This window comes from Buceros rhinoceros, unplaced genomic scaffold, assembly GCF_000710305.1.
Source record: "Buceros rhinoceros silvestris isolate BGI_N320 unplaced genomic scaffold, ASM71030v1 scaffold3406, whole genome shotgun sequence".
Classification (NCBI taxonomy): domain Eukaryota; kingdom Metazoa; phylum Chordata; class Aves; order Bucerotiformes; family Bucerotidae; genus Buceros; species Buceros rhinoceros.
The window spans coordinates 91,455-115,621 of NW_010417972.1; the positions used below are offsets into that span (position 1 = coordinate 91,455).

General features: G+C 36.7%; 1 protein-coding gene across 1 annotated transcript in view; it reads right to left on the reverse strand.

Moving 5' to 3' along the window:
• Window positions 1-21,614, reverse strand: part of AUH (AU RNA binding protein/enoyl-CoA hydratase) — a gene marked incomplete at its 5' end in the record, with an annotated part of 76,716 nt that extends 55,102 nt beyond the window's left edge. The window contains 3 exons of the mRNA XM_010138347.1: window positions 4,376-4,432; window positions 5,361-5,453; window positions 21,528-21,614. Of these exons, the coding sequence (XP_010136649.1) occupies window positions 4,376-4,432; window positions 5,361-5,453; window positions 21,528-21,614 (237 nt within the window). The remainder of the gene's footprint in view (window positions 1-4,375; window positions 4,433-5,360; window positions 5,454-21,527) is intronic.
• Between the last annotated feature and the right edge of the window lie 2,553 nt (window positions 21,615-24,167).

Consider the following 24,167-nt stretch of genomic DNA (forward strand, 5'->3'; position numbering starts at 1 on the left):
GCCTTCATTTACCAGCAGTCCTGGCTATTGGGGAGGTACCAATCGGCAATCTGGTACCTCCACAGCGGGGAAAGGGGATCCAGGGAGCTACAGGCCAGTAAGCCTGACCTCGGAGTGGGGGAAGGTTATGGAGCAGATCATCTTGAGTGCCATGACGAAGCACATACAGGACAATCAGGCCCAGTCAGCATGCGGTTCTGAAAGGCAGATCCTGCTTGACCAACTTGGTCTCCTCCTATGACAAGGTGACCTGCTTAATGGATGAGGGAAGGGCTGTGGACATGGCCTACCTAGACATCACCAAAGCCTTTGACACAGTTTCCCACAGCATTCTCCTGGAGAAACTGGCTGCTCATGGCTTGGATGAGTGTACTCTTCACTGGATAAAAAAACTGATGGCTGGGCCCAGAGAGTGGTGGTGAATGGAGTTCAATCCAGCTGGTGGTCGGTCACCAGTGGTGTCCCCCAGGGCTCAGTGTTGGGGCCTGTTCTCTTTAACATCTTTATCAATGATCTGGGTGGGGGTATTGAGTGCACCCTCAGTAAGTTTGCAGATGACACCAAGTTGGGTGGGAGTGTTGATCTACTTGAAGGTCAGGAGGTTCTACAGAGGGATCTGGACTGGCTGGATCAATGGGCCAAGGCCATTTGTATACACTTCAACAAGGCTAAGCACCAGGTCCTCCACTTGGACTACAACATCTCCTGCAATGCTACAGGCTTGGGGAAGAGTGGCTGGAAAGCTGCACAGTGGAAAAGGACCTGGGGGCAGGTGCAGGTCGACAGCCATCTCAGTATGAGCCAGCAGTGTGCCCACATAGCCATGTAGGCCAAAGGCATCCCGGCTTGTATCAGAAATAGTGTGGCCAGCAGGAGAAGGGGAGTGATTGTTTCCCTGTACTTGGCACTGGTGAGGCCACACCTCAAACACTGTGACCAGTTTTGGGCCCCTCAATCCAAGAAGGACATTGAGGAGCTTGAGCATGTTCAGAGAACAGCAACAAAGCTGGTGAAGGGTCTGGAGAACAAATCTTATGAAGAGTGGATGAGGGAACTCGGGTTGTTTAGCCTGGAGAAAAGGAGGCTGAAGGGAGACCTTATCACTCTCTACAACTGCCTGAAAGGAGGCTGTAGCAAGGTGGGTGTCAGACTGTTCTCCCACGTAACAAGCAATAGAACAAAAGGAAATGGCCTCAAGCTGCTCCAGACGAGATTTAGTAGGGATATTAAGAAAAATTTCTTCACCAAAAGGGTAGTAAAGCACAGGAAGAGACTTCCCAGGGAAGTGGTCGAGTCATTATCCCTGCAGGTATTTAGTAGACATATAGATGTTGCATTCAGGGACACGGTTTAGTGATCGACTTGGCAGTGCTGGATTAATGATCTATTATGATTAACGTACTTTTACGATCTTAAAGGTCTTTTCCAACCTAAACAAATCTCTGATTGTTGTGGTGGCATATAGACCACTGGTGTAATGAATGGTGATTGGCACACTTTCTTTAGAAAAGAAAAATCATCAATATCCATTCTCAGGTAAATTCCCCAGGACCAGGTTATCAAGCTGTCTTCCCTTTTTTCACACACTTCCTCTAGTTCTCTCAATTTTGACTTCCTTACGAGACAGTGGGATGTACTGAAGAGGAATAATGGAATTATCATCTACTCTCCCTAGCTCACAGTCTGGCACATACAGCTTTTTTCATCGTGAAGGGAACTGCATTTAAATTTCCAAAGGCAGAAGAATCAATCCTTCTCCCTCACAACTTGAGCAACTGGGCTGTGCACAAAGCTACTGTAGAGAAGCGGGCATTGCTGTCACCCCGCTTGGTCTTGTTCTGCTCTCTGCCATGGATGAATACTCTGAGGAGACTCAGCCAGCTATCACAGAGAGCATGCTCTACAAATGCCTAATTGGTTGAGAACCGCAGATTTACAAGAAAAAATCCATTTTGGGACACTAACCGGTATGCAACTAACTGCTCCTCAGCCTTTGCCTTTAGAAGGTTGTAGTACTTCTACGTGTGCTCAAAAGCAAAACTTCTCCCACCTGGGAAATTTCTGTTACAAGTGGTTGGTGACTAGACAGCAGCCCACATGTCAAAGTAGGATGGAATAAAACGTAACATACAACAACATCCAAAGTGTCATAGCTGATCTGCCCTGAATCTGTATTTTAATACTATTAAATTGTAGTAACATTCTTTTAACACAACTTTTTGACTGTTAACTTCTTGGAGTTTTTAGAAAAGCAAACAAAAAAAAATAAAGAAGCTTTTCATACAGCTTCAAACACCCACATTAATTATCACCCAAGCTAAAATCTTTACATCTATCACATACTTGTTGCAGCTGATGGGGCAAAACAAAAACAGTAGTAGGTTATCATGCTGTAGGGGCCTACTTTGAAGAAGCAACACTTCTAGTACAGTTTCAACTGTACTAGATGGCAGCAGGAACAGATTGAGGCCTCTTAAATGGCTACAGCTCTTGTTACAACTCCACTGCCCAGCTTTGGCTCAGAGCAGCTTGAAGTAATAAAATTAACCCATGAAGGCTACGGTTCAAGTAAGCATGTCTGGCTTTCCTACCTAAATGACACAATTCCTTCACTCTTTCTCCTCTTTCTGATGACACAAAGCATTATCAGTTACTATTTGGATGACAGGAGCCAAAAAGGGCTGAAACTCTGTCATTGCTCAACAGGATTAGTGCAAATATAGGCTGAGCATGACAAAGTTGTTGCAAGCTCAAATACACTCAGCAAAAAACAGTTCTCAGAAAAGCTGATAAGAATAGGGGAAAAAAAAAAAATCATCACTGAACATCACCCAAAATGTTTTAAGTTTAAAAGGCACTGTAACATGGTGAAATGTGACACATTTTCAAGGAGCTGAAGACATATGCCCAAATCATTATCTTAGGATAAGAAAAAAATTTTTTTTTTCAAATCTCGGTCTTTGAATAGCAATAAAACACTCTGAATGAAACTCATGAGGACAGTCAGTCACATAGCACTTTAAGGTGAAGTGTTAGAAGTCTGAAATATCTGTAATTAACTGAAGACAAGGAACCATGAGACAACCAAGTAAGATGAATACTGGGAATACAAGAAAAACTGGAGAGTATGTCAATACTGTTGTGCAGAATTCCTTAGAAGAGGGTGGAGTGGGAGGACAAAGGGGAAAAAAATTGCCAACATAGTAAACATAATTTTCTGTCTTTTTATTCACTGGGACTTACTCTCAAGGCACATTATTTCATTACAACACCTCCAGAAGGAAATATATGCTTAAAATCATCTACATTACTATCTTTATCCACTGCTAAAAAGAGACCAGTCACCATAACTCAGTTTTCCTTATATAAAATGTAGCTCTGACCACAGAGAAAAGGAGACAGGGAGAAAGTATTAACTCAAATCACAGCTCAGCAGTAACAATAATAATAGAAACTGCACAACAATTGTCTAGATTGTCTAGTGATAGGACAGGATAGTTTCTTACACAAACTTCATACCAGTGCTCCAATTATGGTAGTTTTTACCGTTGTCTATACATGAACTGCAACAGTATAAATTAAATTTGGATACACTGCTTTCAAAATAGTTTCCATCCATTAGAAAGAAAACATGGGCAAAGAAAGTTCCCCAAAAATTCCAGAAATTAAGGCCAAAGCTAGGTAGGGGACACACAGATGCACCTTTTTTCAAGTTATTGCCTTTTCCCCAGAAAGACAGATATCTTAATTCCAGTGACAACGATTTATCCATAAAATAAAAAGAAAAGATTTCCTAACAGAAAGACTTCCTTGAACATTATTCATTCCATAACTGTCATTCACCTTGAATCCAGGAAAAACCAGTCAGCTGGTCTTCCAAATAGAAAAAAGTTTTTGACACCCCAAATCTCAGAAAACATTGGTAAAGACAAAAGATCTATTCACAGCTTTATGTTCAGTTTTTACTAGCAGCCTGAAAACAGAATTTGAACCCTGAACTACCAGACATTATGTAACAGTGGTAATTATTTAAATTACCATTTTCGCACACTGATAGTTAACTCTATCTTCTTTCCTGTTCTGATCCTTAGCAAAATTATTCAGCCTTCAGATCAAGACACCTAGAGTTATTTACAGAATCACTCAATACTGACTCGGTTAATGAAGACTTTGACTAAAAACATAATACACAAGTGCCACTCCCTAAAAATTACTAATTTTTGGTAAGTAATATGAGCAATAATCTTCAAAACATGCCAGGATCCTTAACAGGAATACAAAAATAAGCAGAAATTTATGATGAACAATCCAAAATCAAACATCAAGAGCACGTGTTATTCAGTTATCCAAAGTAACAAAAGCAAAACATTCATACCTGCACCTGGAATGATTGCCAATTTTGTTTCAACTAGGCCCATTTTAGCAGAAGAGGCTAAAAAGCAGAATGTAAAAGAGTTCTTATTATAATCTATAGGAAAAAAACTTGGAAAAACATGTAATAATGACCTACAAGATGTTAATTTATTACATTTCCTTCATAAAGAACAATAAATCACTTAGAAAGCATTTACGAAAATCTTTAAATAGATTCAACTGATCTGCCTTTAGTAAAAGATCCAATTACTCCCATCAAAGCAACTCCTGTAGCTTATTAATTTTCATATAGCAAGTAAGCAATTACAGTGAGTAACAGACACTTAATTGCAGAATGTAAAATACTAAAAGAAGACGACTTATTATTTAACATCTTAAAATGGGGTGGAATTCTGTATCTGATTATTATGAATTCTTTAGCTGACAGAATATCCTCCACGGGTCAAACAGCTTTATATACCCTAAGTTACTGGCAACAGTTCAGGAGTTTCCATTTACTTTCCTAAGAATGACTTCACAGTCCTGACAGCTGGATAGGTCAAGGTTCTTCTTTTCAAGGGCTGTTGTCATTCTCCTTTAATATCAGTGTAATTGCTCATATAATAATAATAATAATACTCTAACAACTTTTTTTGTCTGCATCCTGTTTAGATAAAACCAAATCACCATCTAGAAAACTTCAAATAGAGAACATTTTAATTACTAAATAAAATATAAAAAAACCTACATAACCCTTCCAGCAACACGGACAAAACGAAGGACATAAGAATAAAACAAAACATGTTAACAAAAACAATCCAGCTATCAGTGGCAAGTTTGAAAATAAACATTAGTGAGTACTTAGGTTTCTGCTAAATCCCTTTAAAATAACTGATTATATTTAACATCAAACACAAAGTGCTATAAGACTGTTGCCAAAACAAGGATTAGTCAAGCCATCTGCAACACTAATAATCCTATGTTCTATAAACAGGATTCAGACCTACCTGCTACTCTTATATCACAGGCTAACGCAAGTTCTAGGCCACCACCTAATGCAGTTCCATCTATTGCAGCAATAGTGGGTACAGGGAGGTTAGCTGAAAAAGAAAGTAGGAATTAACACTGGCCTTATAAAGAACATCTCTGAAACACCATTTCATTTACCTTTTGTTCAAAGCACAGTCATGCTATGGGAAAAAAAGTAAAAATTGATTGTTCAGCAAAACTTTGGCAAAAACACCTGACCTTCCCTCTCATCAGTCTGTGGCTGAATATGTTTGCAAGCATTTTTTCTCTAGCTTCTGCTCACATTCAAAAAAATCTGAATAGTAAAATCCAAAAACACACATAGCAGAGTTTGACAAACAATAAAACAGGAATACTTAAAAAAGGCACATACTCAAACAGTCCCGGTGTCTCATCATATCATCTGTGATGCAAGCAGAGCCGGAAGCTCTCTGTGCTTTAACACTCCCAGATGTGGTGGACCACCACTACTGCCCCATTTCTCCTGCAAAGCAGCAGCTAACATCTTAATGGAATGTGAGAAAGCTTTCAGTCTGATATAAAGATGCACATCCTGCCTGTATACACGACAGGTAGCAGAGCTACAGAGCCCTCTGTGACCATGGCATGGTTTGTATTTAATTTATCATTGGTTTTCTGATATGGGGAACTCATTTAAACATTCAGTTTAAAGTACTGCTCTTCACCTCCAGCAAGTTTCTCTTCTTCCTTCTTCACCATGAACTCAAAGGAAGTTTATGAAAAACTTTTTTACTTGAGAAATAAACTTGTATATTACAGCTTTAATTATATTTAACATCACATTTACCACAAAGTATCAACAATTTTAAATTATACTCAGACAATATTTGTACAATAGTACATTTTTGCTACTAAAGTTTCAAAGACAGTAAAAAGCAATTCATTAGCTGGACACCAGTGTAAAGCTTGTTGAAATGTTAAACCAACTCTCGACAGCAATAGCTTTTTCTGCATATTTTTGTTTTACTGTTTCAGCTACTTGAATTCAATGACCAGTTCATTCAGTCTTAGTTGGGAATTGAAAAAGAAAAAATAGAAATGAAAAAAAGGTGTGAGAGAATGGTCTCTACCGTTCTAGGTTTTAAAAAGAATGTGACCAAAAATTATAAGTTTAATGTGTTAATTACAAATCCCACTTCCTTTCCTCAGTGAGCTAGTTAGTTCTAAATTTAGAAGTTGTGCTACCTAGCTTAACTTTTCCTTCTCTGACAGGTATACTTCAGATAACTTAAAAAAAAAAAAAAAAAAAAAAAAAAAAAAAAAAAAAAAAAAAAAAATCAAATGTTAACGTACACTAGCATGTATAAATCTGAATAGAAACGGGTAGTCACTCAATGGATAACGAAATAAATATCAAATTAAAGGCTATTTTTACCTATAAATCAACTTCCTTTCATGATTAACAACTACTGAAAACCCAATTGTCTTTAAGGAAAGAACAAAAATTTACCAATGCTCTGAAGAGTATAATGGATGCTTTAAATCAAAGTACCTTGGTTGCTGGTTTAGATCATGAATAAAAGTGATTATCTGAATCAATATCCATTATCAAAAGAGACTGCTGATTACTGTCTACAACTTCAAGCCCTTGCAGTCACTACACAATAATCCAAGGTATCCACCGGATTTGTCATCTACCACAGAAGGCAAAGGAGACAGAGGAATAAGAGTAAAATCTGCTGTTCCTCTATACACTTTTTCTTAGTTACATAGGAAGACACAAAGGCAACTCTCATTTCCAGCAGTGCCAGGTTGCTGACCAAAACTCACAACGTGTCACCATAACTAATTCACCAAAATCTTGCAAACCAAGTTCGAGGCTGATATGGCTAGCATTTCTCTTAAAGGAATGTGCCTTTGCCATAGGTAAATGAAAAATAATTTGTGTGAACACAAAGGTATGGTTGTTATTAACTGCAGTTTCCAGGAGTTACCGCCTGCATGTATGTTCCATTTTTTCAGAGACTAGCCAATGCTATCTGGAGCACCATTTACACAACTTTTGCAGTATTCCAAGGCAGACTACTTTCTCTATGACAAGTGAATTCCAGATTTAGCTATAGTACAATTCAAGTGGAATATTACACGTGAAAATGAAACTTACAGAAAGGGTATTACTGAACAGCTTGCTTTCAAGAATTACAGCCAGCATTCCTGTCAAGAAATACTAGAATTCATAATTCAGGGGTAGAAAAAGCAGTCTGATACCATATGTTAGAATCATCACTTTCCAAGGATATTCTTTTGAAGGATCACCTGACATGGTAATTGACAATGAGCGAAAGGCAAAACACAAATTCTTTACAATAGCTCTGCACACACCTATAAAAAGAATTGAAGAAATTAATCCTTTTAACATGTTCTTGTGAAGGATCAGAAAAGCAATACAGAAAGAAATTGCAATTGCTCTGGACTGCAAGCTGAGTTTCTACACTACTAGAATTTATTACCAAGAGTAAAGCTTCTTGGAATATTCTTATTTTATAGCACAAGAGGCACTTATTCATGTTTATCTGCATTAATTTTAATACACAACTGCCAAAACTGTTCAGCTCATAACAAAACCAGAGATGATGTTTGACAAATCATGCCCTATAGACTTAACTGAGTCGTACGCACTCAAATTTTACGACAATCAACTACAGAAACAGACAGGTCAAACTCCACAATGACTCTACATGGCAAAGCTCATTTGCTATGAGTGACAGAAAAAAAGTATTTAAAGCTTTGCCAAGAAGCCCAGTGGCTTTATTCTCGAACATTCCACATTTTTGTCACGCTGTAAATAACAGATATAAATTCCAGGCAATTCCTGTACTACCAAACAGTAGTGCTAGATTCTAGATCTGATAGAGGTTTATCAATTGCAATCATGAGTTGCACAATAAAGTCTACAAAAGGTATCAGAAATGCATATAAGAAAATAATTAAATCAGAGTGTACAACACAGACAAGTGCCATGTATATACACAGATTAATTGGTAGAAGTGGTCAAAAAAAAGACTAAGTAATAAGCAACATTAAACTGTAGTCAGAAAATTACACTGAACTACTGGAGTATGTGGAATTGTGGAATATGAAGGACTAAATAAGCCAGTTCATACAGTGAATTCACAAAGGATTACTTCTTGTCTTGTAAAACATGCTGCATATTCTGTGGATACATTTCCATTCTACATATAAACCAAGTGTCCCAGGCAAAGGCTGATACCCATGTCCTAATATAACATCAATGCTAAATGATAACACAAAAGGAAGGTTCTAAGTACAGCAAAGAAAAAGAAGGGCCAATTTCTGTATATTGTTAGTTGTAAGCTGGCGACGGAGACAGACATAAGACAAAAATGCATTTCTGTATTTCAAATCACAAGTGTAGAAACAGAATCTGGACTAGCTGAAGAAAAGAATAACATGAAGAAGCAGATCAAAATAATTTTTAAGTATTAAGGTAACTGATGAACCATCTGTTAGGACAGGTGACACAACCTGTACAAAAGGATGTTTACTGGCCATTCAAGGCATAACACAGGTGGAGTGGCCAACAGGTAAACTGAAGAACTAAGAAATTAATGGCATGCATAAAAACTTTAGTAAGATAAACTTACTGAAACTTATTGTAAGACAAATAAACTCATAAAAAGCTCAAACAAAAGTTAGAAAAGATGATATACAGTAGCATAAAGAAATGGGGGCCTGTTTCCTACTCTGTAGTAACAGTGGATCTTCAGCTCAACTTCAGGAATGGTAAATATCTGTTACATGTAGATTGAGATTAGGTTAACTAGGAGCATTTGTAGTCTTGGGATGCCTCCTGCTTTCATGTGACTCCCCATTACTGAAAGACAAAGAGTGGAGTAAGCTAAGCTCCTCCACAATTTTGTCACCAGTACACAATGTCCCAAGAGAAGGACTCTGCATTGAAACACACAAAAACACATGTAAAGTGTGGGAAGGCATCTCAAAGAATCACAACTGGTTTGAAACGGGTAATTATTATTTCATTTTTAAGTGAGTTTCTACAGGATGTCCACTGCTGCTGACTAACAAGGGATTTTCTTTCTGCTTCAATATGACTATATAACAACAGAAAGACTGTTATATGAATACATGCACCAGGTCTGGAGGATTCAACCAAGAAATAGATGTGTGTCACAAAGCCCACGCAGCTGACTCATATTTTGTGGACACCGACATTTCCCAAATAGAAAGTAGAATTTGCCTGGATTCTACTGACCTGAATCATTTGTCACTATTTAGTCCCCTGACTAATTCATTAAAAAGGTTCTTATAAAGTTATAGATATGTAAGATAATATCTGAGACAACGCAATGGTCTGATCAACTAGGAAAAAATCTACCTTTCGCAGATACTGAGGAAGAAGAAAGGAAGAAACATGGAGAATGGATGAATAAATACAGTAAAACCAAAATGGCAACAATTTACTCAGTAGTCTTCTTGCCTTTATGAAACACTGCATACAGTAGATTTTACATAACAGACAATAAACACATTCTTTAGACAGTTTCCAAGGACTCAAAGGAAGACCTATCACTATTACTAATCCCTTACGGAGACTTCCTGAAATGGGCAGAGGAAGAATAATATGATTATCCAGAAGTCCAGACTTTGTGATTTGTGTTCCTGGTCAACCTACATTAACGTGTCTGGATTGATTAACTTAAAATACATGACACCAAGAAAAAAAGAGTAACTGTTTTAGAATGTATCCAATCCAGAAATACCAAACTCCTTGCTTAAGTAAATTTATACCTGTAGTATTTTATGATAGTAACTGTACAAAAAGAACTAACATTCTTGAGCTAGGCACAAAATTTTGAGATCTACGTTGTTCATGTGTCAATGAGCTTTCTGTGAGAACCATATATTTGTAGCTTGACAGCAGTTCCAAACAATCAACCTGAAGAACACCTCTGGTATTCCTTCCTATAGCTAGGATATAGGAGCCATCATTAGAAAATGGAAGTCCAGCAGACTAAGAATTCAATCTCTCTTTATGTAAAAGGTCTGCACTGTTACTGCAGCAACAGTTGCAGTTTGCGATTCCCATGAATCAGAGAAGAAAACTCCATGGAAGCCCATTCAATCCCTGACAATGCACAAATTAAATACACTCCCTTAAATACAATTAAGTTCTATTTTTTAATTACTCTTTTACAGATTAGGGCAAGTACTTTGAATTCGACTAACCACGGCAGCCAGAATTTGCTATTTAGGAACATTCAAATAAAGGCCCACTTTAAAGTGTGCCTCTTCAAGCATTCAATATGAATCACTAAAATGAAAGACAATCACCTTTACTCCCCTGGCCATTCCTCTGTGGCCCTCCTATACCTGGACAACATTCAAAAAAGTCCTTATTGTTCTTCCCTCTTCAGTGACCTCTGGCAATCAGTCATTCAGATGTAAATCAGAAGCTAGTCACTACCTCTAGCACCTACTGAACCAGATTCATAAACCTGACTTGTCTTTAATTACCAACAGCTACCAAATAGTCTAAGGAGAATTCTTGTTTCCCAATACTGACTGAAGAGAAAGCAGCGAGCACTCTACTTCCATCAAAAGCTGTGAGTCTCCAGCTAAGACGGAGAAGCTGTCTTAGAGATTTCAGATTTACATGACAGCACAACTGAGTTCCCACAAAATGGAGAAACAAGGTTGTCCAAGCTATTTATTCCACATGTGCATTTCTGATTACCTGACAAACAAGGCTGCTTAGTGCACAGCCTACCAGGACAAGCAACTTCAGGGGGCATTTCTAGCAGCTCATTTCTCATTTTGAATATGGATTTCATAAAACACAAAGTAAGGAGAATGAATGATCTAAAAAAATATCCTACACACTGTGAGTATTACACAGATTACTGGAGGCAAGTATGCTATAAATTGAGGTATATATAAAAAGTTCCACAATTTTTTATCTAACTCAAGCAGATTTAGAAAGCTTGGCATTTATCTGCCTACATAGACCTACAGCACATGAAAAAACTTTAAACCACAGAATGGTTGAGGTTGGAAAAGACCTCTGGAGATCACCTTGTCCAACCCCTCTGCTCAAGCAGTGTCACCTGGAGCAGGCCATTCAAGCTCATGTCCACATGGGTTTTGAAGATCTCTAAAGAGGGAGACTCCACAACCTCCTTGGGTAACCTGTGCCAGTGCTCAGTCACTCTCACAGTAAATGTTTCCTGATGTTCAGGAGGAACCTCCCCTGTTCCACTTTGTGCCCACCACCTCTAGTCCTGTCACTGGACACTACTGGACTGAGCCTAGCTTCATCTTCTTAACAGCCTCCACTTTAGCTATTTTTTAATAAATTGATGATATCACCTTATGAGCCTTCTCTTCTTCAGGCTGAACAGTCTTAGCTTGCTCAACCTTTGCTCATAGGAGAGGTGCTCCAGTCCATTCATCATCTTCACGTTTCTTCACTGGACTCTTCAGTAGCTCCATCTCCCTCTTGTACTGGGGAGCCCAGAACTGGGCGCAGTACTCCAAAAGCGATCTCACCAGTGTTGAGGGAAAGGATCACCTTCCTCTACCTAATGGTAACATCTGTCCTAATGCAGACAACGATACCATTAGCCTTCTTTGTCACAAGGGCACAGTACTGTTTCGTGTTCAACCCCATGTCCACCAGGATCTACAGGGCCTTTCCTGCAAAGCTCCTTTCCAATCATTAGCCCCCAGCATGTACTGGCTGTTCCTCCCTGGGTGCAGGATTTTGCACTTTCCTTTGTTGAACTTAATGAGGTTCCCATCAGGCAATTTTTCCAGCTTGCACAATCCTCTGGTGCATCAGCCACTCCTCTTGCTTTTATATTACCAGCAAACTTAATGAGGGCATATTGTCCCCATCATCCAGATCATTAATGATGTTGAACAAGACTTGAACCCAGTATTGGCCATAGTGCACACACTGCTAGCTAGGGACCTTCAAGTAGACTTCATGCTGCCAATGACCAGTCTCTGGACCTGTCCATTCAGACAATTTTCAAACCACTTCACTGTCTGCTCATGCAGTCCAAAATCATCAGTTACTCCATGAGAATCTTATATAAGACAGCATCAAAATCCTTACTGAAATCAGGGTACACCAGCATCCACCACCTTCCCTCATTTACGACAGTAGTCATTTCATCACAGGTTATAAGGCTGGTCAAGCATGACTTCCTCTTTGTGAATCCACGCTGACTACACCTGATGATTTTCTTGTCCTTCATGTATCCAGAAGTAGTTTCCAGGATACGTTGTTCCCATAAAGAAAAGTTTTTGTTTACAGACAAGAAAGCTTCCCAAGTAGTAACAATAACAGAGTCTTCAAACTAATAAAAGGGTCGCATGCCCCAGAAATATCTAAACACAACCAAACATGTATTTGTAGATTCCACAGTTGATGGGTCAGCCATCAGGAACACAGAAAAGAAGAAATAGAAGCCACATCATAGAGTGAAAATATCAAAAAAAGAACTATAAATTTTGGGATTATTATTACAAAACAATGTAATTATTTACATCCTATTTATCTTCACTGAGTATTTCAACTCATGATTGCTAAAAACCACATAATACTGGAAAGTCAGTGGGCTGATTCCTACAACAACAATGTTGAAAGAAAGGTTCAAGATCTGCTACTTCACATGGTTTTCTTATTACAGCAAAAAGCTGCAAGTTTTCTGGTTACAAGTTAGGAAACAGTTTTCAAAAGACCACAGATATAAACATGGATTTTGAAACAGCATTATTGATTATTAAAACTATATGCTAGCTTACTGTAATAACTGGGAATGGTCTTCTCATTTGGTTTTAAACTCAACCTAAATATTCATATCCTGTAACTCAGAATAGACTTCCACCCATTCACTACCCAGATTTTTTTCTAAGTGATATTGCTCTTGAGCAGAAAATTAAGATTTCTTCCTTTAAAAGGGTATAAACTACGCACTTTGAGTAGCAAGTAGAGACAGTCCCTGAGCAATTATGATAACTGAAATATTTTTATGTTTAGGGACATTTTAATCACAAAATTACACTTATGCATAAGTTAATATATGTCCTAGGAAATAAAAAAAAAAATTTGTAATACCATACTATTACTTGATTTAGTCTTTTGGGATCTCTTCCTGAAGAACAATAACAACATTAAGATGGCATACAAGCTTTCCACTTCAGAAAGCCGTATCAGCTGTGTTTCAGTCATTTACCTTGCCTTGTGAGATCTGTTATCAAGTCAGTGACTACAGCAGTTTGCTTGTACTTTCAGTTGGAAGAATTACTATCAAAACAGGCCTTTCTATGGGGAAGAAAGTTAACAGAAAACAAATTCTTCAACAAACACTTCCATCCATTCTATAGCACTATGAAAACCAACGGATGTATGTAGCAACACACGAAAGTGGCTAAGAGAGACTGTCAAATCTTCTTACAGGAATTTGAAGGCAAAGAAGAATGGGTGAACTATTTTTGTACAAGGCAAGTAATTAAATGCTACAAAGCTTCACCTGTCAAAATTTCAGGAAGAATGAAAAAGTAGTTACTTAGAGTAACATGTATTTACACGTTCATAAAATACTTCCATCTGCAAAAACATGAGCACAATCGCAAGTCTGAACAGTCTACATGTGCTTTTGGATACACACAATTCTTTCCCATATATTTGCTAGTTAGAATCGTGAAAGGCTTTTAGCTACTCTAATTCCTGTACTTCGGATAAGAAGCTTAGTAGACTGCTACTGTTGATAGATTTATTTGAACATTATTATTTTTGCTTCAATACCTTCAAAGTTCAAGGAGACAACTGGTAGCAAGAAAGAGCTCCATTAAAAATATGTAATTTTTAGTAATTGTAAAAAATTTTATTTTTAATGAAAATGGTCACTGCATATTGCTTACAGTTGATTATTAAGCAAAATATATTACTAAAGTTTACCTTTCCTTTATTGTGACACTAGTTAAAGGGTTTTCTTGAGGCATCTCCCTCAATGCCATTAATTTCCCAGTTTTCCTCCAGTGATCACCCACTCTTATAAATGACCTAGAAAAAATATTTTTAATTGACAAAAATATATTTAATACAGGAATTATGTTATTTATTTTATAATTTTATATTTGGTATTTTATTATTGACAGGTAATAGTGTGCTTTATATTCTTGCTTAATAGCAAAGGCTAGGAAACTAATGGGATAAAAGAGGTGTTTTAATCAAACCCTTTAGCTTCAGCTAGTCTTCTGTAGCTGACTCTCCTGTGATTCTTTTTCTGTACTATATAAAATAGTTTGGATATTCCACTCATCTTCAGTGAAACACTTCAGTTTGATAAACATATTCTTTAGTTTCTTCATATTTACTGGTATTTCTTCTTGTAGCCCTATGCTGCCCTCAGTAAAAGAATAATGAAGTACCTGGATGACAGAATCTGCTTTCTGTGCAAATGAAGAAAAACTTTGGATAGAAGAACAACACAAATTACTTCTTGTATTTCTTATCCTTATTAAGTACATTTAAGGACTTATTACTCAGACAGATAGCAAAGCACATATTCAAGAACTGAATTTACAAAACAAAAGGATAACACCAAGGATAAATTATTTTGGCTACACTTTTATATTCTACTTTTTAAGTTTTTTTCCTTCTTAGAGACCACAGAACATAAAATTTGAACAACAGCACAACTATATCCTCTAACAGTTAAGAGAATCCAATGGGTAAGTTTTCATTTTTTATTGTCTACTTGTTTGATTTACAGTATGAAGATAACACATACTCTAGGAGCAGTAGCATTCTTGTTTGACACAGTACAAAGAAAAATCCACAGACTGTAACCATTTCAGCTGAACATTTCTAGAATTTTTCTCCATCTACTTCCAGCAGTATTCCATAGGCCTCCATTCCGCGGTCTAATGCTAAAATACCTTTATTTCTAAATTAGATTAATATATTGAGTAATAGTTTCATCAGCTCACTCACTGAACACTACAGAGGAAACACTCTTTACTGTTTCACAGTAAGCATAAAAGAATTTTTTTTATAAAGCAGTTCAGTAATATCATCAAAGCAGCACACACCTAGGCAAAAGCTGTGTTCAACATAAGACTTGAACGTACTGGTTTGAAGTCAAAGCTTAATGTTGGGCCCAAGCAACAAGCTTAGGATTTCTTGGACAGAAGAAACAACATCATATTTTTGGTACCATGCCAGGAGTCGTTGCCCTTAGAATACTAACTGCTTCTAGGAACAGAGCCAGAGCCTGAGACAGGCAAAGCAAAAGGCCTAACAAATTACTCCTCCTCATTCCAGTACTGAAACATGCAATTTCAAACCTGAGCAGGGCAAGGAAAGGGTGGAGTTTCCCAGCACATCAGACACACACAGTGTGGCTCCCTAGAGAGGGAACAGAAGCCTTGGACAGCAAGTCATACTGGAGGCCTGTTTTAACTGTCAATGTGCAAACTGACTGCGTTGATTTCAATAGACCATTTAAGGAAGCAGCAGCAGTTACTTTTGGTGGGAGGAAAATTAAAAGAGCCACATGCAGAGCACCTTTTCTTCACAGAGCAGCATTCAGAATTACTACCAGAAGGAAAACTAAACTATGGCTGAGGCTATGTTAATTCTTGCCAAAGCCGTACAGCAGTGCCAGGGATCAAAGCAACCAATCAGCAATGTGAAGCCAACTCCTTCCCTAATCTGCAGATCTATAAGGAAGGAAATCAGCTCATCCTAATATTCAAGTCCTCTGTTTCTGCATTGTTTTTTGTAACAGTTTTTAGAAAGATATTATCATGGGAAAAAAGTGTATTAGCAATTGTGGAAGCAATGTTGTCATATAAATAGCTAATAAACATCTTGGAAGAGAATTATAGAAGAGTGTTATAACCGTTGCCTCTATAATGGTACAGAATTTAGCAACGTGTTTTTTAATTAAAAACAACCCAATGCCATTTGACAAAGCACATAATTTCAGCTCTGCAAGGAGAGAACTGTGTATTTATGAAACAGACAATACTTAGTAAAAGGGTATCTTAAATTAATTCAATGTTAAGAGAAGTGGTAAATCTACCACTGGAAAACAACCAAAAGCTCAGCAATGCATTCAGAACGCTAGCAGTCATGGACCGTACTAGATATATTCTACACTTAACCGAACAGGCAACAACACAGCAAAACAAATACTGTGTGCCTTTCACAGTGTCAGCAAAATAGGGAGATCATGACGCCAAAGAGAGCTGCTACGGCATGGCACTGCTAAAGGAAATTTGTCCTTTTTCAAAATTGATAGCTACCTGCAGTATTTCATTCAGCTTCCTAGTGAATGGTTTTTCAAGTTGTAGCCTATATCTGCTCTTCCCTAAGAAAGAAACCAACAGTTCTTCTCACTGGATTTTCAAATTAGAGCACTCCACCTTTGCTGCCCAGATTTACCTCCAGCAAAACACAGATAGATTTAGTTAATGTTACATAAGAAGTCACTCCTCTCTGTAGTTCATCACGTCTGAAATGCTCATTATTAAATCAGGATTTTTAACAGTAACCAAAGCTCCACAGAAACCCCAGAAACTCAAACAGTAAAACAGGGCTCCGCGCTGACCTCATCAATGACCATTCTTGCCTATTTTTGAGGGTTTACATTGGGAAGGTGGGGTGGCAGTTGGCAGACCAGAAATCAAGTGTAATTTATATAACCCTGGGACCTCTACAACCAAGTTTCGACAGCTTGCATCCAAAACCAAACTGTAGCACATAATGTGGCACAACATAAGAATTTCCAAGGATGCATGACCTTCAGTAGTCAAAAAAAGGAACTTTTTGGAGAAGAGACTGTTCTACTGAGAGATGAACAAGGATACTTTTTTAGGTAAATTAAAAGCTTGGTTGTGACTAAGAGAAGCCAGAATGAAATAAAACTGCTAAGGAGTAAAAACAAAGCTGTAAAAATAGTTGCATGTGCTCTGAATAAAATAAAAAAAACCCCCACACAATAAAAAACCCAAATGCAAGTAACTGACTGCAAGGTGATTTTATTAATGATCTTAGATGATCTTATTCAAATTGGGCTATGTAAAAACTCATGACAGCTGCGAAAATTATGCGTAAATAAAATTACTAAAGATCATTGTTTATTAAAGTTATATTGCAACTTATGCATCAAAGCTAATCAGATATCTTAAACAAAGCACTGTAAAGTTTGCTAGAATGGAACACATCCAACATAAAACACATAAAATTCATATTTATTAAAAATTTATTCCTTAGCTTAGCTCAGAACTAGGTTCCTTCAGGCCACAAGAAAGGTGTTTTGCCTTCAAATGTGACACAAAAATCAAGCCTGTGCACACTTTAACTTGGATTTTAGAACATAATCCAAAAAGTCAGTCCTCAAATGTTTTTTCCCCATTTGTGGGATTTAAGTACTTCAGTTCTTTGGAAGAGCTTTGGTAACCAGTGGTGTTTCTCACTTAGCATAGGCTAGGGCCAAACATCACTCTGAGTAATTACAAGTATTTGCCAAGTTCAAATTCCTTCTGCACCTTGACTTTCTCATTCTGTTAAACAAGGTGTTTTTCTGGAGCAGTGGTTATTGCACTCAGCTCCATACATAGCCTCAGTCTGCTTCGCAACTGACTCCCAACAGGTAACAATACATACAGTGGTAATACCACATCGCAGACCCCATAGCCAGTATGAAGAATAACATGGACTTTATGGGAGTCATGCCATAAAATACATGCTGAAGATTTGATCCACAATGATGGGGGGTTTTTTTCCACCAAAGTATCAAACACAAGGTTTCTGGGAGTCAGTAACATTTAATTTCATTTAGTCAGACCTGTCTCATTGCGCATGCTTGCAAGAGACCTGTTAACGCTTTTCTCTCCTTTTATTTTTGAGACTCAAGCCAGACTTACACCAGTAACAAAGAGTCTCAACAAATATAGTAATGGACAAGTAGTCTAATAATTCTTACTATTAAAAATACAAACCCACAACCAAAATCATAACCAAAACCCCCACAATTCTCATATAATTTTGGCAAAAGCAAGCACCGCTAAAAATAGAGGCTGGTTTGATTTTTTTCTGCCTCAACTTAAAGATCTTAGCACTGCAACTAACAGCTCAGTATAATTTTTTCAGCTCTTTTCAGTGTTTATTTTTATACCAAGTGATATTTACTGCAGTCTTAATACTTCACCCAAATTTAGCAAGAAGTTATAAATTAATCCCATAAAAACTGGTGCAGTATGCTTTTAATTTCCAGGAAATTCTCTTCTGTAGCTATATTCCAAAATGATACTACAGCTTTTTACAAAACCACTAGCGTAAGGTTTTTAAATGTAATGAAATTGACAGCAACTAAAGAAAGCCAAAGCCTGTCAATTCTAAAAAGCTACATTTATTCCCTTGTTCAAGATGTAATTAACCTTTTGTGTTTTGTTTACAAAGAGAACTTAATGGTCTTCTTTCTGAAAATAGTTATAAAGAAGCATCTCCTTACTAGGTCACACATCTGAACACAAACACAATTATCAAAACGTGACCTATTTCTGAAAAGCAGAAAGTAGAACACATTTTAAATGGGATTACAGCATTAAACTTGGATAGAGAAAGAACAGAGTGGGAGACTGAAAATATTGCTCCCTGGCTATATAGCATTCTGCATTGACTAATAATAATTTCAAAATTGTTTCCCCTCTTTAACCATCTCACAACATTCTGGTTGTTGCTGTGCAGGAAAAATATCATTATTATTTTCAATATACAGATCCATTGCAGTAATCAAATGCAAATACAATGCCTCACTTCTTCTACAAAAATTGTATTTTGTAATGCCAGGTCACTTCTTCAGAAGGAAAAAAAGAACTGAGAACCCCTGACTTGCTACAAAACTAATGTTCATTTCTGTTCTTAAGGGCATCACACAACATTACACCTTGCGTATCCATCTAATCTAATCTACAAAAAACCACCAGATCCGCATGTAGGGAACAACATTTTAACTTGCTTTGCAAAGACCCTTCAGAAAAATGTTAAATCTATTCTACAAATACACCTACTGTTGGCATAATGTGTTCAACAATGTCTCAAATATGTGTATAGTGGGAATGCATCATGTGACTGAAAAATAAAAGCTACTTATATAGTATGTATGCCCAAACATACATAATAGGAAAATTGACCAGTAACATTAGAAATGGTATCTCAATATTATTCTTTAATCCTTTAAAAAAAAAGCCTTTAAAAAAATGAACTAGGAGATGGTCAAATACCATGCAACCATTTAAGAAACCTTCTAGTGACTGTTAAGTGTTTTAGAGCAGAAATGGCAAAAGGGGGGGAAGGAAGGGAATAAGGAGTCAGGGAACGAGGGAGGGAGAAGGGGGATGGAGAAAGAGACACTCAGCCTAAGCAAACATTTTCTTACAGTATCAGGCAAGGGTAAGGTTAAATTCTATCTCTTTTCCAACCTGCAGCATATCTAATTGCTGTTACTACCTTCCTGGTTAGGTGCTTCAGCAACCTAGACTCTCAAATATTAATTCCACTTACTCTCAATTTCACATTTCTTTCTTGAGGAAGAGACTAGAGACCAGTGAATGAAAGCTCTTATACTGGTTTCCTAACCTTCAAGTAACTCACTGTTAGCATAATGATCCCCTGTAAACTTTCTAGATAACACTGAAAATTTCCTTACATATTCAGTAGTTAAATACTCTCAGAGGAATCTTAAAGCTGAAGACAATCAAACATTTGTCTTAAAATCTTTTCAACTCTGAAGTGAAACAAAACATCAAATCACTATGTGTATTTTCCACTACTGCAGAATGCCGAACCCAAGCGCTTTTTTAAACTAGGAATTTTCTTACTTAAAAAATTAAAAATAACAAAATTTTAAAAACCTGTTTCCTGATCACATGAAAATTTTAAAACCAGTTGCCTCTATTTAAATGTTAATAGCAGCTCAGAAAGTATTTCCAGTAACTCAAGCCCAAGAAAGGTTGAAAAATTATTACTTAGAGCTAGGGAGGCCTCCCAAAAATCTTTCAAAGTAAGTAAATGGAACAACTTGTGACTCTTGCTCAGCATTCCAATAAAAGGACAAATACCAGCATGAAATTCATAGCTAAAGGAAACTAACGATCTATTCATTTCTAGGTATTTTACTGATTTTATTTATTTAAAGAGCCTTGAGGATCTGCTTCACTTCAAAGACAAGACATTAATTCAAGGACACAAGTATCTCCATGAACTACCAAATCAAAGACTCATTCTTCAGCAGTCTGTCGTCTAACTCCAAAAACATACTGGTTTCCAGTCATAACATGCTGCCAAACCAAGGTCTGACCCAATGTTATTAAGGAAATGCATCTAAAAACATTTTCTGAGAAATTACTTACTTCTCAAGAGTTATGTGCCAAAATTTCAAGTGACAAAACATGCTGCCTATATAAATCAGATGTATAAAATTGATTGCTTCAAACTTGGTACACTTGATTTCTCTTTTTGACAAAATGTACTGGCAATGTCGTGTTGAAAAACAATTATATTAAAACTGATCAGCAGAGATATAGAAGCGATATGATGTGATGGTGAATTCATAACCTAAAATTTACAGAGAAATTACTATCCTTAAAAACTAGTACAAGTCAATGAAAATCCCAAACTATTATCAGGTTTTACTACACCAGAACAAAGGCGTATTAAACAAATCTTTGAAGGCATTAGTAGCTTCCCATGAACAGTTGATGTTTAACATGTTTATAAAATGCATTAAAGACTGTATTAATTACATCAACCACAAGAATATAATAGTAAAAATTAAATTCTAAAGTAATTGGATGTCACTGAACAATACATGCTTCATGAAAACAGCAGGGCAAATCACCTCTCTGTCAGCTGGGATTTAGCTTTTTCTAGCATTCTAAAAAAAAAAAAAAAAGTCCAAACTTGATCAGGAACATTTTAAAAGACGTAATGCACCATGACTCGTATTTATCAGTATAAATAGCTGTGGATACCAGAACATCAAGAATTAACCATGTCAATCCTCTGATCTAACCCTCCTCAGGTTACAGTTAAAATAACATTGTTCAAGGGAGAGGTTACATACCCATTTCATTAATAGTGGCTCTTGCTTTTGAGACAAAAGAACTAACTTCGCTTGAGTGCATTTTTGCTCTTTCTTTAAGGTCAGCACCTGTAAGTGACATTTCACATATATGTTAGCAAGCTGTATACAGTACTGTAAACAGATTTTCACAAGTAAAATATTCCTATTCAAAAAAAACAAGTCTACTTTGGGATAAGGACAGTTCAAATTGGCCACATTCATTTTCCACAGATTTCAAGGAAAACATGGACTGTTTATCAAGGAAAAACAAAAAACAAAACCAGAAAAACCCAAAACAAAAAAAAACCGAAATCACCCACCACCAGATTTTCCCTAAGTATATCCTTCCCAGTGACATTTCTTCTTCTCAAGAAAGAGAAGCAAATAGTTTATGAACAATAGCTTTTCTGCTAACACTCATCTGACATACCCTTTTATTTTTCCAACTGTGTCACAAAGTCTGATAAATATGTGTTTTTCATATTGGTATTCTTTTACTGGTAGATCAATAAATTCCTTGGATGCATGTTTTTACATTAATATACTATACTCATCTAAATAGAAAATTCTACACTGGACCTTCTACCATTTTTCAAGTCACTTTATAGAAAGGTAATTTTGAGTAAGTTACATACCATTTTTTTTGTTCTTAAAAAAACACTAAAACTTGATGTTTTCAATTAATTTCTTCATGAATATATGAAAATAATTGTTTTAAAAACACACTGTAACTAGACACAGTTAAAGAAATTTTTTTAAAAAAACATGCAAAACCAACATTTTCTCTCATGTATGTGTAAAGACAAAAAGAGACTGTAATAATAATTATAGCTAAATATATAGTAAGTCAGGAATTCCATCTTTCTTATAGAGGAAGAATAGACAAAATACACAAACTGTACACATGCACATTTATTCTCCAAATAAGTGCAACATTCTCACTGCAACTTAATTCCATTTGGTAAAAATGAACTTATTAATTTAGTCTCTTGGCGTATGTCCAAAAATGCTAAACAAGGCACATAACCAATGCAAAAAAACAGTTTTGTCTTTCTCTACCCTGAGAATCAAAATACAGTCCACTCAGGAAAATGCACAGGACTGGATTACGTTAAGACTGTAACTCTGAATTTCAAATTAGGCAGTTGTAGGCTTCCCTTTTCACCCTTCTGGATGCCATCATGCTAGACCCTTGACCCTCTTCATCAAAGGTAGTTTTAGATATACTTCTGTTGACAGCATTAGTTGAAATTCACAACCCTGGTCTAGTTCTGTGAAAATCAGTATCTCAGTCTGACATTTTCTAATATGACATACAGTTGCTGTTTTAAGGTAACATGCCTAATAATGCAGCTCTAAACCTAAAGGCTCTAAAGCTTCCCTTCTATTTCCATCATAGAGGAGCAAAGCTCCTCATTTCACAAAGACTTTTGTCTTCCTTCTGTGCCTGTCAATATAAAAACAATGAAGCATCAGTCCTGACTCCATTTGCATGTTTCCCACTATATAATGTCAAGTTTAATTTACACTATCAGACACCTTGCCAAAAGCTGCTAAACAACCTTCTAGGACATGACCCAACTGAAGAGAGTATGACAGGCCAGCTGAGCAGGCAGTATAAACCAGAAATTACTCTGGTCAACTCTGCACTGCAGCAAAATTGCAATTGCTACCTCAGAAATTCACAATCAATGCATACAGAAACTTTGCCAAGAACCTGAAAGCCAAACAAAAACTTGCATCCATAAATCTGGATACAAGTCTGAATCATATAAACTGCAAGCAACTTTCACAAATGCATTTATGTATAGGGTGCTGTAGCTAATGATAGATCTATAAGATTCCATGACAAAACCTGCTTTACAGGTTACATCAGCAAGAGTACAAATGAAAAAAAGAAAAAACATCAGTTCTCTGATATCAGTAATGTCAGTGTCTAGCTTCTACAACTCTTGTCCAAATTATTGTTATATAAGTACAAGAAACTTCCACACACTGAAATCCTGCTCACTGGGCATAACCTTAGAAAGTATATAAAGAAAACTTTGAAAGAGAGGCATTGAACCTAAAAAATACCTCTAATATTAGTTCTAAGAAAATCTAATGTCAAGCTAAAACTATGGCAATTTCAAGGTTTTGATTTATTCAGACTCATTTAAAAAACGGACTCAAACAAAAAAGAAGCCAAACCCAACCCTTCTACACTGAAAAACACACAAACTGCAGACTTCTTCCTTCATTAAGAATATGCATTTCCTTGAAGACATGTACAGAAATTTTCAAGAAAAAAATTTGTAAAAATGGATTAAAAGGTGGCTGTCCATTTAAAATAAATGATTTTGAGTACTGTAAAAAATTTCTAGTCCAACACCTGATCTTAGTGCCTTAACCAACTTCTGTAATCTTATCTTTTCCTTTTTAAGTATTTCACCCTCGTAACTGTCAAGGAAATGGAAAAAGTTCTTTTCCTAACCCTTCCCTATTTTAGGCTTCTAAAGCGTAATATTAGTAACTGAAGTTTTTTTCAAAGAAAAGACTTTCAGGCAGAAACCATTCACTGCACTCCAATAGAACACGTGCCTTGACATCCTCTCGGTTCACAAGAGACGGAACTGGCACCGACTTAATACTTTTGTTCCT